General features: G+C 39.3%; 1 protein-coding gene across 1 annotated transcript in view; it reads left to right on the top strand.

The window, feature by feature from the left end:
• The first annotated feature begins 4085 nt into the window (after positions 1 to 4085).
• The window catches only part of TBC1D32 (TBC1 domain family member 32), a 107007-nt gene continuing 94245 nt past the window's right edge, over positions 4086 to 16847 (top strand). The window contains exons 1-10 of the mRNA XM_042457025.1: positions 4086 to 4316; positions 7459 to 7613; positions 9059 to 9220; positions 10161 to 10338; positions 12030 to 12101; positions 13090 to 13215; positions 14202 to 14280; positions 14370 to 14473; positions 14574 to 14635; positions 15123 to 15267. Of these exons, the coding sequence (XP_042312959.1) occupies positions 7459 to 7613; positions 9059 to 9220; positions 10161 to 10338; positions 12030 to 12101; positions 13090 to 13215; positions 14202 to 14280; positions 14370 to 14473; positions 14574 to 14635; positions 15123 to 15267 (1083 nt within the window). The 5' untranslated portion in view covers positions 4086 to 4316. The remainder of the gene's footprint in view (positions 4317 to 7458; positions 7614 to 9058; positions 9221 to 10160; positions 10339 to 12029; positions 12102 to 13089; positions 13216 to 14201; positions 14281 to 14369; positions 14474 to 14573; positions 14636 to 15122; positions 15268 to 16847) is intronic.

Here is a 16847-nt window from a genome sequence, read left to right on the forward strand (position 1 = left end):
GCTTATTAGTGTAAGTCATATTGTAGTTTCAGATCCTGGCTTTTCCTCAAAGTGCAACAAATGACAATTTTCTAAGTTTTGAAGTAATGCAAAACTGTTTTGTTTTTGTTTTTTGGAAAGAGTAAGCAAAAGGCTTTGGTCTTTTTTGCCGACACACCAAAGAATGAAAAGGGAAACAACACGAGCCTGAATTTGTTGTGGAAAAATCATAGTTTCCTGCTATGTCTGTCTGCAATGGAATCTTGATTTCAAGACTATGCTCATTATTCCTTATTAGAATCAATGAGAGTTAGAATTTATCTGGATCTCACCCTTGATATCATTTCTTATACTTTTGATTCAAGTTTTTCTGTGCTCATGCAAATGTGGATAAAATTGCACCAACTGAGGAAGAGATCAGCAGATGAGTGGCGCGAAAAGGAGCTCCATTTCGGAGCTCCTTTTGGGCGTGTGCATTGTTAGTGTGGCAACCAAATGGTTGCCACACTAACAATGGCAGGCTGCTTTAACATGGCGGCCCCTTTCTCCTCTTTAGCGCCAAGGTGTCTGGGGGCATGAAGTCCCAAGGACACCCCTTTTCCAGGCCCAGAAAAACGCCGGATTGGGGCCACAGAGCTGCCAGTAAGGCTGCCCTGGCCCCAATCTAGTGCGAAAAGGGGCAGCACAGACCCGCCTCTTTGGGGCGGTCTGTACAGCCCCACTGTTGTGCTTTTAAACATTGTATAGTTTTATTATCCCATAGAATGGGTTGTTGTGCATAAACTCATCAAAATAAATATGGAAAGCAGCTATCAGTCAGAGTAGACAATATTTGGCTAGATGGCCCAACCCATGAGGAAGTTTGATATATTTCATCTTCAAGAAAATTTAGCATACAAGTCAGTTTCAGTATCTTATACCACTACTATCCAAGGATACTATCAGTTTATTACAGCTACAATCTAAGCAATGAAGATACTTCCAACTTCCTCTGTGCAGATGAAAATTAGAAAAATCTCTGTAAATAAATCATTTTTTGCATTTTTGCCTAATACCGAGCTCTCTCGCTATATTTATATCACACGCTCATAATCATAATTCTCTGTTATGTGTACTGTCATGCATTTCTATATTATTTACAACAGCCATCTGCTGAAAAATGTTCTGTCTGTTAATATTTATGATGCAACAGTGTTTTGTCACATTTCTAGTTATCATTCATAATAAGAAAGAATGGATTTGGGGGGGGATTAATTGAAAACACTTAACATATTTCTAACAATGGTGGGTTTGCATGTGTTTAACATTTCAGGATCCTAGCATTTATTTATACAAAGCCTATTGAAATAGAGAAACCTTTAGAACAGTTCAGAGACACCTGAAATACTGTTACAATACCTTCAAAGTCATGACAATACAATTATATGAACCAAAAAGACTGAAGTAAATAAGTTGTTCTGACATAACCAATAGGACAATGACATTGAAAAGTTCTACTTCAGAAGTGAAACTCCACAAACAGAGAGAATTCCATCTGATCTTTGAAGCTAAGCAGGGTCAGATAGGGAGAGTTCAGGCATGATTTGTTCTAGGACCCATTTATTTGTCTGCCCCTGGTCTTGTTTTTAATGTCAGCCCTGGTTAGCAGCCAACGAATACCAAGTCCTGTAGGAAGGAATTGGCAAAACCACCTCTGAGTATTCCTTGCCTAAGAAAACAATATGTAATTAATGGGGTCTCCATAAGTCGACTGGCAACTTGAAGGCATGTACACAAACACACACTGCTCACAACAGTGGGCAGGTAAACTATACTTTTTCACTACTATATCACCCTGGCAATATCTGATCTTGTTGGATTTTAGAAGATGGGCAGGATTGGACTTGGTTAGTAATTGAATTGGATACCACCAGGGAATAACCCTAGCGTGTGTGGGCGCCGCCATGATTGCGTGGCCCCGCCCACACAGGAACGCATCCATGACGTGTCCTGTGCAATTCGTCCAAACAAGTATACTTTGTGTACTATCTATCTCCCACTCATTTCCATGCCAACATTATCTGAAGGTGCCAGCCACAGATGATGGCAAAACGTCAGGAACAAACTCTTCTAAAACATGGCCACATAGCCCCAAAAACTCACAAAAAACTATGGATACTGGCCATGAAAGCCTTCAACTTCAAACTGGATCCTAGAACAGATCAAGCCTGAACTCTCCCTGGAAACCAGAATAACTAAACTGAAGTTGTCATACTTTGGGCACATCATGAGACGATACACCTCAATAGAAAAGACAGTAATGCTAGGAAAGGTAGAATGAAGTAGAGGAAGATTACATGCCAGACTGTTAGACTCAACCAGAGAGGCCATAGGCCTGAGTCTGCAGGACTTGAGCAAACCCACTGAGGACAGGGAGCCTTGGAGATGTCTCATCCACAGGGTCACTATGGGGATTATCACACGGAGGCACTTACCATTGGAAAAACATTGGCAACAGGTTCCTGGAGTGTCCCTGTAGTGCGAAGGTGTGATAGCGTGTCATGCTTCGAAAATGTCTTTGCGGCATCCCACTTCTCTCCCATCGATGAAGTGTTCGTGTCGTGGAGCAGCCATTTTTAAAAAATAATGGCCTCTTCAATGACGTTTCATAAGTGCGACACGCTATCACACCTTCGTGCTTCAGGAATGCTCCAGGAACCTTTTGCCCACTGTAAGGGTCTGTGTGATAAGCTCCTATGAGTCAGGGTCAATTCGAAGGGAGTTAACAACAACAAAAAGTATAAACACTAAATTAGGTACTCTTTCTCTTTTAGTTTATATTGCTATTTCTTTAAATTTAACCTGTTTCCTTTACCATGGTTATAAAATCATATTAACAAATTATGACAGTTGCAATCCAGAAACGATCTAGAGTGGTTGCACAGGCTACATCCCCACTGCAGCAATAATCTCGTTTGAGACAACTTTAAATGCCATGGCTCAGGACTATGGAATTCTGGGAACTGTAGTTTATTGTGGCCCCAGCCCACAACAGACTGCAAAAAGTTGAGCCTGTTATATCCCTGACTTCTGCCACAGCCACTCTTGATTTGTTTGTTATTTTAAAGTATGTTTTAAAATTTTGAATTGTTTAATTGTATTTTTTTGGGGGGGATATTGGGATATGGGTTTAGCGTGTAAGCTGCTCTGGTTGTGTTACACAGAGAGGCGGGATACAAATAAATTTTATTATCATTATTATTATTTCCCAGAATTTCATAGCCTTGAGCCATGGCAGTTAAAGCGGTGTCAAACTGGATTATTGCTGCAGTGCAAATGCAGCCACAACTCTTCAAACAAAGTATGCACTTCCTAACCCTGCTGTTCCCACAAACAAGGTTGTGGGACTAAAGATTTGACACCACTTTTAACTGCCAGGGCTCAATGCTATGAAATCCTGAGACGCGTAGTTTTGTGAGTCTTCTCCTTCAGAGAGCTCTAGTGCCGCAACAAACAACAAATCCCTGGGTGCCATAGGATGGAACCAGGACAGTTAAAAGCGGTATCAAACTGCATCAATGCTGCAGAGTGGCAGCAGCCCCAAAGGCTGCATCCGCACTGGAGAAATAACCCGGTTTGGCATGGCTTTAACACTTTTCTGGCGGAAGGCTATGGAATTCTGGGAGTTGGAGTTTGTTGTGGGGCCAGGATCCACAACAAACTCCAACTCCCAGAATTCCATAGCCTTCCGCCAGAAAAGAGTTAAAGCCGTGCCAAAGCAATCTCTAGTGCTACAATACAGTACTCTCAGCTGTGTGTGTGTTAATTTTGTGTGTTGCATTTGGTTTTATTTCATGTATCTTTTTATTTCAGAGTTGTGAAACGTGTACTGAACAAAGGGCCTGGCATTCCAGAGACTGGGGACATCATCATGCAGCCCTCTGGGGCTTCCCAAGGCACTTCACTCACTCCATAAGGACAACATGTACAAGGCTGGGAGGACAGGAAGCCTCCTCCTCCTCCTGCCCCCGCTTCTATCCCTCCCTGTCCCTCTTCCCCCCTTCATTCTCCCGACATGCTCTGCGAGACGTAGCCCAGCTGCTGCGTCGTTGCTAGGGAGTCGCTACCGCTAGCCAGGCTTCGCAGGGCGGTTGCTAAGGGCCGCACCGCGAGGTCAACAAGAAGGCTCCTCGCCCGAAGGGGCCTCTCGCTCGCCCTTTCCTCGTCTTTTTGGCGCCGGGGGTCTCTCTCCTCTCCCCCGCGACCCACAAGGCGACACTGCGCTCGTTTTTCCCCTTCCCAGGTTGGAAGGCGTCGCCCTCCATGAAAAGGGGGCAAAGCAGCCTCCTCGCCCCAAGGTAAGCGCCTGGGACCCTTCGAGGGGCGTGGTTTCCTTGGTCCAAAACACACCTGGCAGAAAGGACCCAGTTTGAGAGCGCATTATCTGCCCTGGCCTAGTGCTGTTAGTTAGGGAATACTGGGATTTGTAGTTTATTGTGGCCCCCAAAGCTCTCTCTGACAGAGAAAGCTGTCTCACAAAACTACAGTTCCCAGAATTCTCTAGCATTGAAGCAGTTTTGAATCAGCAGTTTCAATATCCACAATTTCATCGGAAACCTGCCCCATTGGCCTCTCTGGCTGTTTTGTTTTGGGTGTGTCTGTCTACACACTGCAGACATAATTGGCTTTTAACTACCCTGGCTCCATCCTACAGAATCCTGGGATTTGTAGTTTGGTGAGGAGCCAACAGCGGAACACACTCCCTCCATGGAGTGTGGTGGCGTCTCCTTCCTTAGAAGTCTTTAAACAGAGGCTGGATGGCCATCTGTCAATGGGGATGCTTTGGTTGGGAGTTCCTGCATGGCAGAAGGGGGTTGGGCTGGGTGGCTGCGGCTTCCCTCCGGAGGAAATTAGGCCGCCGGCAGGGCGCCCTTTTTGGGCAGTCTTTACCGCGCCTCAAGTTCCATGCGCAGCTCAGCCATGAAACCCACTGGGAGACCTTGGGCAAATCACACTCTCTCAGCCTCCTCAGGAAAAGGCAATGGCCAACCTCCTCTGAACCAAGCTCCATCATCTCTAGGTCCATCCAAGGAAGAAAATTCCCAAGACTGGAACAGGCAACTTGAAAAGGAACAAAAGAGCCCCCAAAATGTGACCCTATTATCAAGAGTGAAAACCTTTATGCCGTTTTCTTAAAAAATCCAGTGTTATGCCCTATAGCATATGCCATTACAAAATGTAATCCATGTAAAGCATAAAATATAAACAACAGATATATTGAACAAATAATACATTGCATTACAAAGTTAAAATCGTCTTTAAAATAACACCTTGAGGGCTAAGATGAATCTTAATAGACATAAGGACCAGATACACTAAAATTATACAGCATTGATTTGCAAAACTGAGGATATTCAAAAATAGTTGGGGTTTGAATCTATCTTGAAACCCAAACATCATCTTTACAAAGCTTTCTCCTTATAATGATGCTTTAAAAGCAAAACAGGCTACCTTTTCAGAAATGCTTGGTTTGGTGTCCCCTAGTGTTGGCCATTTAACAAATACAAACAACAATCCTTCAGTGATACCCCTTATTGGCCAACCGAAATGCACAATATACTTGTTGCAAGCTTTCAAAGCGCCATGGTCTTCTTCATCAGGCAAAATGTTACAAACCAAACAGGAGAGAAAACAAAACAGTTGGAGATGTTAGTCAGATGCCTGCATGTTGTTTCAGTCCTTAGTAAAGATGTTATGATGGGGAGGATATTTTTTGCAGGCAGGCTAAACTGCTCATGTAGTGCAAGGTAGGCAGCATATGACTTGTGGGATCATTGCACACTCTGGCCTTTTTTACAGCCCCCTCCCCCTTTTACAATAACACTTGGTGCTTCTGATACAAAAATATAGTCAGCAGTTATGATTGGCAAATATTTGAGAACCCATGCGTGCCAGGGGAGTGTGTGTATGATGCTGGATGCCTCTTACCATCACTCCCATTGCTCATGGTATAGTTTCCCCAGAGATACGTTTTTGTCTCACTGACAGCTCAGCATGGTTCAAAAAAATCTTACTGATGGGTGTTTATAATAGGATTTCTTATTGTATAGCCTGCTTTGCCTTTGTAGTAAATTTGACAGAGCTTTGTAAAAACACGTCAGTTGTCCTGCCCATGGTAAACTGTTTCTTCTTGTTGTATTGTTTAGTATTAGTTGTTTGGGTTGTTCAAAAGTCTTCTGGACAGCAGGTGTTTTAAGACTGTGGATAGCAGTACTTTGTAAATACTTTAATATTATAAATATGTGTGAGAGAGGGGGGAGAGGGAGAAAGTGTGTGTATATGTGGTTGTGTTTTTGAACATTTATTATGTATGTTTTAATAATAATAATAATAATAATAATAATAATAATAATAATAATAATAATAGATTTATTTCTAGCCTGCCCAGTCACGAAGAATCCGGATGGGTTATAACAATAAAACACAACAAATTACAATAGAGTTAAAAAATCAAACCCTAGACCTATCCCCCCCCCCATTCCCAGTACTAAAACAGAATTAAACAGTAATAATATTAAAACATTTAAAACATTAAAAACATTGAACAAACAAAAAATAGGCAGAAACATTGGCGGGGGGAAATAGACAGATGAGGGGACAAATATCTCTATATCTGGGGAGGGTAACTAAGTTGGAAAGGCCTTCCGGAAGAGATCCGTCTTGAGTGCTTTCTTAAAAGCTGCCAGAGTGGAAATGTGACGCAGTGGTCCTTCATCACAAGCCATGAAGCAATATCATGCCATCATCATAAAAGTAAACTGTAACATTTGGCAATGCAGCAGAAACTCCCTGAAGTGAAATACAGTGGTACCTCGGGATACGAAATACCCAGGTTACGAATTTTTCGGGATACGAAAAAATCCCATAGGGATTTATTGTTTCGGGTTACGAAAGTTTTTTCGGGTTACGAAAAAACTCCGGCGCTATTTTAAATGGAGCCGCGGAGGAGCCGCGGCTTTTTCCCCATTAGCGCCTATGGGTTTTCGGGTTACGAAGGCTTTTCGGGTTACGAAAGCGGCCGCGGAACGAATTATTTTCGTAACCCGAGGCACCACTGTATATAATTTACCTTACCTGTCTGCAAAAAGACACTCTGCTATTCTCCTTCATGGCAGAGCTGTGTCACTATTGCTATTGAATTTTGGTGTCAGGCACAGCAGTGCAAATCTTGATGGAAGTGGAGGCGTTTGGCGAGAGCTTCCAGTGCAGTCCCTCTGTGCTGGAAAATTGCCCACCCTGACTTCATGTTACTATCCAAACCAGCCCTGTGGATTCTTCCTAACATCTGAGACATTATTTTTACTATTCTTTTATCTCCAAAACCTGTCAACTTAATTACATAGGGTTTTCTTAGGCAAGGAATATTCAGAGATGGTTTACCATTTTCTAACTAGCCAATACATTGGATTCTGTTACTTCTATTTTTGTTTCTTTCTACAGATGTCTCATTTTACAAGTGAAGATGAAGTCTCTTTGCAATCTATGCTCAGACAATTACTGCAGTGTGTGAAAGAGAAAATCACAGGAGCACCATCAGTAGAGTGTGCAGAAGAGATTTTGTTGCATCTGGAGGAAACAGATGAAAATTTTCACAAGTAATTTTATTACCTTTCCTTTATTGTTATAAATGAAAGAACTGAGTGGTGACTGTTGATCCATAAAGGTAAATTATTGCTCTATATGTCTAGTTGTAAATGAGGTTGTTAACAACATGTTTGCTATTCAGCACTCAGAACATTGCTAGTACATCTGAATGTTTTAAATCATTTAATTTTACAAATGAAATGGTATAATTTAATAGATGTAAAAGGAAATTGACAACCCACAAAAATATTTGCCCATCCACCTATTCTTCCTTATACGTTATAAGTAGAAAATATTACTGGTTGCATCAATCCTGTAGGTAAGTGATTAGATGAAAGCTACTTTAGCATGACACAGGAATGCACTGGTATTTTCTTTTTGTATATCAGAGTTTTGTGATGTTTAATAGTAAGATTGTGTATTTGATGGCTTCATTTTGAATTAATGAATTTTTTCCTCAAAATTATAATTGGCAAATAGACTATAAACTTTGTTAAATTTCAATAGGAATTAAAAATCTAGTTTCAGAGTCAGAGTCACAGTTATGAATGAACCTAGAGTTATGGATCCATGATTGATACCTATTCACAGTCCCTATATATTCAATAGTACAGGGAATATGTAAGGCTTGTTAAAGTCTCTCAGTGCTGACTTTTTTTCACTAGGCCACTGCTATATTATTCAGTGAATTCTGTAAAAACTTCATGAAAGATTAAATGAAAGATGAAAGATTAAACAGATATGAGTTCAAGAGTAAACTTTCAGAGATAAAGGGAATTAAGGCTGCGATTCTAGATAAACTACTTAGGGCCCAAACAGATGGGCCAAAATAAAGCTGCTTTGGGTCACTTTGGAGGTGTGCTGTTTAAATGACACATGCATCATAAGAGGCCCAAAGCTGCGTTCCAGTCCTTAGAACTGAAGCGTGGCTTTGGTGCGGCTTCTGGCCTCTTAGCATGTATTCATCATTTAAACAGCATACCTCCAAAGTGACCTGAAGCAGCTTTATTTTGGCCTGTCTCTTTGGGCCTGTAGTTATGTAGCTAAGTAGCATCTCCTGACCTGACTTTCCCAAACCAGAATTACCAGGCAGCAGCTGCTGCAAGCAACAGCAGTCCATTTTTAGCAGACTGACATTTGTACTACCTCCCGCAAGTGGTCTCTGGTGCAAGAAGGAATTATGACATGAATCTTGCTTCTGACTGTCACACTGGAGTTTGCTTACGGTAGGGGATGGAAATGTCAATTTGCTGAGTCACGATCAATGGGAGGGCAGATTCCTAGTGCTCACAGCAGCTACTGCTTGGTCAGTTTGGATTGAGGGATTTGGGCCAGGAGATGCTACTTAGTTCTGTAAAATCTCAGCTCTAATTCCCTTTACCTCCGAAGGTTTACTCTTGAACTCTCAATTAGAAATAAAATGTAATAATATGTTACAATTTAATTTTTCTTATAGTTATGAATTTGTGAAATATCTCAGACAATATATTAGTAAAAATCTAGGCTCTGTTATAGAAGAAGAAACTGAGAAGTGTACTTCAGCACAAAATCAGGGTGAAGGATCTGGCTATGACACACTTGTACAACATGTTACTAAAAAGACTCGAGAATCAAAAGAGTAAGTAATGTGCACATTTTTTAAAATAAAACTTTCTTTAAAAAGATGGTTTGATCAACTGCTGTTTCTTACTTTTGATTTTTAAGGTCCTCATACTGTCCTGAAATCCTTATCATTGCTGTTTAAAAACAGATTTAGTTTTTCTCTGACTTAATTGATAACTCTTGCTTATCAGTTCACTGGTCATTTTAAATATTTGAAAAAGAAACTGCTTATGGTGCGATGTGCATAATGTATGTTGGTTTTCAAAATTAAATAAATGTGTGTCTTACATTTCTCTATCATATCCCAAGATTCCTATTTTGCCCCCCCCCCCAATAAAGCACTTGTGTTACTTAGTTCAAACAAGTGTATTAGGTACTGTTGGATAAATAGAGTTCCAGCTCATTAAGCTTTCAATCTTCAGCTCTTAAGTAAGTCCCTTTGAGTTCAGTAAGTCTTACTGTAGAGAAGTGAAAATAAGATTGCAGCCACAGTTGCATTGTGTAAATGGTGGTAGAGAGGTTGGGAAATTCATTCTACTTAAAACAAATTTAGGTAGATTTAAATAATAAGCATGAGTTTGAGAAACTGTTTGAAAAAAATGCACTTCAGCATTTGAGTGCATTTCAAGAACATTTTATGAACTGTCTTTAAAATAATGTACAGTGTGCCCATTTGGTCACTAGGGCTCCATAAAAACCCAGACTGGAGACAATTACTGGGATCCGGGTTCTGGTTTAAAGCAGCCCCTTCTTCCTTTTCTCCTTGGATGCTGAAATCTGCAGATGGCAAATTCAGAAATAATCTTCCCATCCTTGTTTACAGTCCCAGGACATAGTTTCCAAAGCAGAACAGAACAAAAACAAACTCATGGTTTATAGGCTAATATCTGTAGGACAGCACTCTGTGGATAATGTGATTTGAGAATTTTATTCCATGCTTTTTGTTCATTTTGAAGATACAGAGAAATGATGCATTCTCTGAAAAATGTCATGATGGTTGTGGTGGAATCTCTGATTAACAAATTTGAAGAAGATCAGATGCGCTACAAGGAGATGCAAAGAAAAATGAAAACAGAACAACAAAGTAGTTACTATACAGATAACTGTTCTGATAGTGATTCTTCCTTTAATCAGGTAGGAATTGTTCTATAAGGTGTGTGTGTGTTTGTGTGTGTTTAAGAGTATCCAAATATTTGCACATCTTGTAGGTCAGTGCAAGTCACAGTGGTAGTCCATGCGCTAGTTCTGGTTTACGATTCATTATTTGCCAGTCTGTGGCAAGTTTCTAGAAAAGAATAAAATATTATACTAATCCCTGACACATTTGGGGGAAAAAGGTGCTCTGCATCAGATAGCCTGAGAAGCATTGATGCAGATAAAATGTGAAGGAGTAGCTTGGGTCCTTCTTTAGATGGTCCTCTCTCCTCATTTATTTCCTATCTTCTGTGGTTCAGGTGACAGAATAAAAACACCATTATTTCTATGTTGTGTTGCTATGATCAGAGGTTGGGAAATACAATTTTTGTGCTACAACCTCCAGAATTGGTAGCCAGGATTACCACTGTTTTGTTTTCTAGAGCCCAGTTGTTCAAAGGATGGATGACAGATATCCTACATTGTCTCCAAACAAATATCTCCCTTACAGTTTGGTTCTACTTTCAGGTTTTACAGGAAAGAATTCCTACCAGTGAGACTGCCAGAACAACAGAGAAATCACTGCCAAAACTGTTATGTTGATATAATTTGATTTACATTGTATTTCTGAGTTGGCTTAATTACTTTGCTCTTGTAACTGTGGCATTGCAAGGGGAAAACTGGCAGAACATTATGGGAACTACTTTGGCTTTTTGTTATGACCCCCCCTCCCATATTTAGATTTCGTTTCCCCTACCATCATAAAGTTATTCCAGTGAAATAGCTTTCATATCTCAATGTATTGGAGTTAATGGAGTGCCCTAGATGGTTTTTGTGTTTTCAGCTTCAGCTGCTGTTTGTTGCTGTGAGACACAAAGCTGTATGTTCTTTAAAATGTTACTGCAAAATCAATGAATAAAATCTATTTCATTTAGATCAAGGGCTAGAGGTCTGTTGGTTTTTATGGATCTGTATTGTTACTGAAAGCTACATACATGCAGTTGTATTTGAGAACTTCCTAGAAGTATAACAACTCTGAGGCGCACAAAAAATTTCCACACAATTAAGAGTTTCTCATCAACTGCAGCATACAGGGGAGATCTTTTCATATATATTCACTGTATGCACAGGACTACTCCCACTATGGAATTGAATGGGAATGCCTGCCCAGAGCTTTGGATATGAATCATATTTAAATGCTAAGCATCATTTCAATAGTTCATTTCTCAAATAATAAAAATTAATTTATATTGGAAAATTGATGGTGTGGTTTACATGAGTATGAGAAAAATTGAATTGTTATTAGAAGGAATCATAGGTCTCTCCAAAATGTCATGTACATTTTTTGTTTTGGCCAAATCATTTAGTAGACTATGACTTAATGTTTATTATCTCAGTAAAGAGGTACTTTTCTTGTTAAACTTTATTATGAAAATATACTCTTTAATAGTTCAGAATAATGTGAAACCCATATTACTAATGGTTTATTACCATAGCTATCATTTTTGTTTTATTAGTGGTAGTATTTATTTAAGTCACACTCTCTCAGCCTCAGAGGATGGCAATGGCAAACTCCCTCTGAAGAAACTTGCCCAAAAAACCCTGTGACCATAGAGATGTCATACGTCAGAAACAACTTGAAGGCAACTAGGACAACAATGATTTAATTAGCATTTTACAATGTGTTGCAGAGTTATACATTCATGAATCAAGAACAGCTGCAACTTCTTGTAGAAAGGCTTGATCCTGCTCAACCTAAGGAGGTAAGTCTAAAGAGCAAGCGTTTTTGATAAAATTGCTTCATTTTGCTTGGATGAACCATGCCTCATTCCAACGAGATTTATTATGAAAATGGAAATACAGTATTGTAGAAAAGTATATAATAAATGGTGAAATCAGTATTTTTTTTTGTGTTTTTTAAAAAATTCCATAAATAGGTTGGATCAAGTGAGCTAAAGAAAATAATTCTTTAGTTCTGAATTAATTTTTTTAATCTAGGACTTTTTTCTTGTCTGCTTTAATTGATAGTTGTTCTGCAGGGTCATCTCCAAATGTCTTCCCGTTGTCCACTATTATTTAAAAACCAAACAAAACTGGAGAGATCATGGATTGTACATGAGACCGTATACATGGACAGTGTACCTTCTTTGCTGTAGTCAGGAAGATTGCCTGGTTTTTAGCAGTAGACCTCCATGTTATACAAGGAATAGCAATGTAAATGGGGTTCCTGACAAATCTCAGTATGTGTGGTATTTCCTCTGTTGGGAATCATTCTTATATTGGACTGATCTTGTAGTGGTCAGTTTTGCTCTGATGAACAGGCTTAGCAGAAAGAGAGATAGTCCTCTGTGTGTGTGTGTGTGATGGAAGGTGAAAGAAGCATTTCTAGCAAAAGCAAGGGTCTCAGTTCTGCACAGTTGCTGCAGTGAAATGGAAGTGGAGCAAAGGAGAGAAGTATGTGTTGGTTATTATGAAGACACTTAGGAGGGAAGAGGGAAGTCTAGTGATCTAGAATTGGAAGATCAATTCTTTGGTTAGAGGAGGATGGGGGGATATTATGGCAGTTGGAAAGAGAAAATTGAAAAAGGAAAAGGGTGAGAGAAGGCTAGAGGTTCTTCATTGATCCACTATTTGTGTCTATGTCTGTGTGCATTTATGATGAGTTGCTTATCGGCTACAATCTTTTCTGTAGGCAATCTCTATTTTGACAGTACTGCCTTTTCCACTCACATTTTATCCTTCATGTTGCAGGTACGCCAGGAAGCCATGCAAACATTGTGTTCTGCACCTCCATCTGATATTTTAAACTGTGATAGCTGGGCTAATTTACGTAAACATCTTGCAGCAGCACTTTCAGATTCTGAGTTGAATTTCAGTGTAAGGAAACTTGTTGTTTTTCTACCATCTCTAAATTGAAACATTTTATTCTAATTTATGCAGGATATACATTCTGAACATATACAAACTTTCATATTTTTTTCAGAAATAGTTAAGATTATTCTCAGAATTTGAAAAGAAGTAGGCCAATGTATTTTGACACCCCACCCCCCAACACATTCAGAAAAGAAACATCTGTCTTCTGAGTTCTGAATCCTTGAGTAACATTTCTCTATGGAAAAGTAATATGATGTCTGTGTGCAATCTTCCTCAACCCGTTGTCTCTTATTTTGAACTAAAACTCCTTTGAGCTGTGCTCATTGAAGACAGTGGGTGTTGTGACCCAATGGGTCAAGTGAGCAGTGGAGTACAGAAGGCTGATTGTAGCAGATTCTTAGAAACCAAAGTAGATTAGGGATTTGGAATTATATCTGAAAAGTATATATTGTCATTGCTGATATCAAAGTGCCTGTTGCTTCTTCATGTGTTTGAGAAAAAAATTACATGATTGCATTTTGTTATGGACCCTTTAATGATGTGTGTGTGTGTGTGGGTAAGTAAAGCAAGTGCTGCAGCTGTGACCTATAATATTTTTGTTGGCACAATAAGTTTTACTCATTCAAAAATATTCAGTTTAGACCAGAAAAACTGAAGGCCACACTTGTAGGGTATATGTTAGTGGCACTGGAAGGGACGGAGTAGTACAGTATTTAAATTCATAGTAGTGAAGCTCACTAAGTGGGTTTGGGCCAACAATAAGCTCTTAGCCTAATCTACTTAATAGGGTTATTTTGATGAAAGGGAGAACTATGTATATCACTTTGAGCTCCTTGGGAGAAATGTGTGATATTGATGAATGTCCCTGGTGTTCTATGTAACATGTTGACTAACCTAGAATATTGATTATTGTGTAGATTTGGTCTACACAAATAGGACCACCATACAAATAAGACTACACAAATTAGATCTAATTTTTACTTTAACAGGACAGAGTTTTGAAATTTTATGCCAAGACATTTTCTTCCTCTTCACTTAATATGACGAGGGAACTATATACAAGTTTAGGTAAGTTTGTTAAATTTTGCTTACTTTCTGAATCTGACTGCTATTTAATTTGCTATTTAAACAAACTGGCTATTTTTTTTCCTTTACAGCGAAGTACTTAGAGCTGTACTTTCTTTCTAAGGATAATTATGTTCCTACTATATCAATGGGTATTGACATAGGCAACCCAGATGTAATTCGTTTACTTAAAAAGGTACATAATGGCTTTCTTGAAGTCCCCCATCCCCATTTCAGATTTTTTTCTATTAGGCATTTAAATAAAATAAATCACACTGTCATCTTCTTATTCATAGATACGTCTGCTAAATGAATACCAGAGGGAGGTCCCATCTTTTTGGATTCGTCATCCAGAGAAGTATGTCACAATTCTGCAATCATCCTGTTTCCCTTTGTCTGCCTCTTGCAATTTCATTATGCTAAATTATTCATACTAATTATTAGTATCATGGAATAAACCATAAATTACAGTGCCCTAAATATTTATGTTTTGATTTAGTGACCCCCCCCCCCCCTTGCTTGTTGCAGTGCAAGCTGTCACGAGCCTATTTCAGGCTGTGGTAAATGTAATCTAATGGAAATGAGATCCACAATGAATTTCACAATGTATTCACCCTTTCTCAATAAGCATATTCACAAAATTGTATTCTGCATGTTGTAAATTTCTCAGTTGTCTTTTAAAAGTGACTAACTTTTAGTCAAGTAAAGGTAAAAAGCACATTTATTTTCTGAACTTGCTATTCAAATGATTTCTGAATCTCTGAGTGATAGAAAATTTTAAATATGAATGACTTTTATAACAACTATTGTTTTATTTCATAGCATTTTCTTTATAACATAATTAGGTACATGGAAGAAATAATGGAGAGTACCCTATCACTTCTCTCAGTAAAACATGAGTTAGCCCATGTTGTTTCTCCAAAGTCTTTGGATCCAGTATACTTCTTGGCTCTGGTTGATCTCAGAGCTGTGTGGTTTAAAAAATGGATGGTAAGCAAATGTATATGTTTTGTTTTATACAGTTTGTTTTGTTAGTCCTTCAAGATTATTATTTGCATATACATTGGACCCTTCCCTTACATGAGGGATCTGTTCTGGACACCCCCCCCCCATAAGGGAAATACCGTGTATGATGGAGCCCCATTAAAAACAATGCGGCACATGCCTGCAGCACACGCATCATTGCTTCTTCCAGCATAGCTTTCAGAAGTTACTAATAGTCAGGGATAATTGGGGAAAGCCATCCATTATTTGTGGAGCATTATTCAGTAGCAACACATTGATAAGTCATTGAGACTTTCCAGGTAGTTAAAGTAATACTACAGCTTCATTCTGCTTGGGTCAGACCTCAGCTGGAGTATTATGCACAGTTTAAGAAGGAGGCCAACAAGCTGGAATGTGTCTAGAAGAAAGTGACCAAGATAATAAAGGTCTGGACATCAAGCCCGGTTAGGAATGTCTATGGGAATTAGATATGTTTAGCTTGGAGGGAATGCCTATGGGAATTAGACATGTTTAGCTTGGGGAATGGAAGACTAAAAAGTGATGTGATAGCTGTTTTCAGATAATTGAAGGACTATCATATGCAAGATTGAACAAGTTTGTTTTTTGCTACTTCAGATAGTTTGACCCAAGCCAGTGAATCTGAAATGCAAGATTAAATTAGTTAAAAGTTAAAAATCAGGAAGAACTTTCTAATGGTAATAGGTCTTTGACAGTGGAATGGACTGACTTGGAAATGATGGCCTCCCCTTTGTTGGAGATTTATAAAGAGTGTTTGGTCGCACATCCATTTGTCCAGGGGTACTTTAGTTGTGGATTCTAGCATTAGCTGGGAATTGGATTAGATTACCTTTACAGTACTTTCTAACTCTTAATTCTATATTATATGGAAGAAAAGACATGGATTTTTTTGGTTTGTCATGAGTCTTTGTACCTGTGCAGCCATATTAGCTCAGTATGTAGTCTCCACTGGAATATTTAAGCTGCTGGAAGACAGATGTAGGTGGGAGGTTTGATCCTTTCCTATTAGCAACTCTTTTTTGCTTGTTTTTGTAAGCCTGAATTAACATGCTGTTGTGCTGAGGAGGACCACAGTCCACAATCATAAATGAAGCTTTAAATCAAAACACCAAAAAAAATAAATAAAAAAAAAATCAAGCCATGAATTCTGAAATGTCAGACTAAATTAGCATTGTGTGAGTTTTGAACATTATTGTAAGCACACAACATGCAGGAGCATGATTGACATAGCACCAAGGCCCTTAGATAGGGAGATAGCAACTAATTGTGTTATCCATATTATGAGGACTGAAACAGATAGGCCAAAAGTGCTGCCTCAGGCAAATCTGAGGGTGTGCTGAAAGTGTACTGCAGTCGCCTAAGGCAGCCCAAACCTGGCCACAAGAAGAGTACAAAAAAGTGCTCCTTCCTAGTGGTCTGTTGTGACTGCCATGGCAGCTGGCCTCAGGAATGCAGTGTGTGGCTGTTGTGGTCCCGTGCTGAACGGGGAGTGACCGGTGCTGGAAAGTCTGGGGGTTGCTCCAAGCTGCCAGTAATGTAACTTGGTC

Source organism: Sceloporus undulatus, chromosome 1 (genome assembly GCF_019175285.1).
Source record: "Sceloporus undulatus isolate JIND9_A2432 ecotype Alabama chromosome 1, SceUnd_v1.1, whole genome shotgun sequence".
Lineage (NCBI taxonomy): Eukaryota > Metazoa > Chordata > Lepidosauria > Squamata > Phrynosomatidae > Sceloporus > Sceloporus undulatus.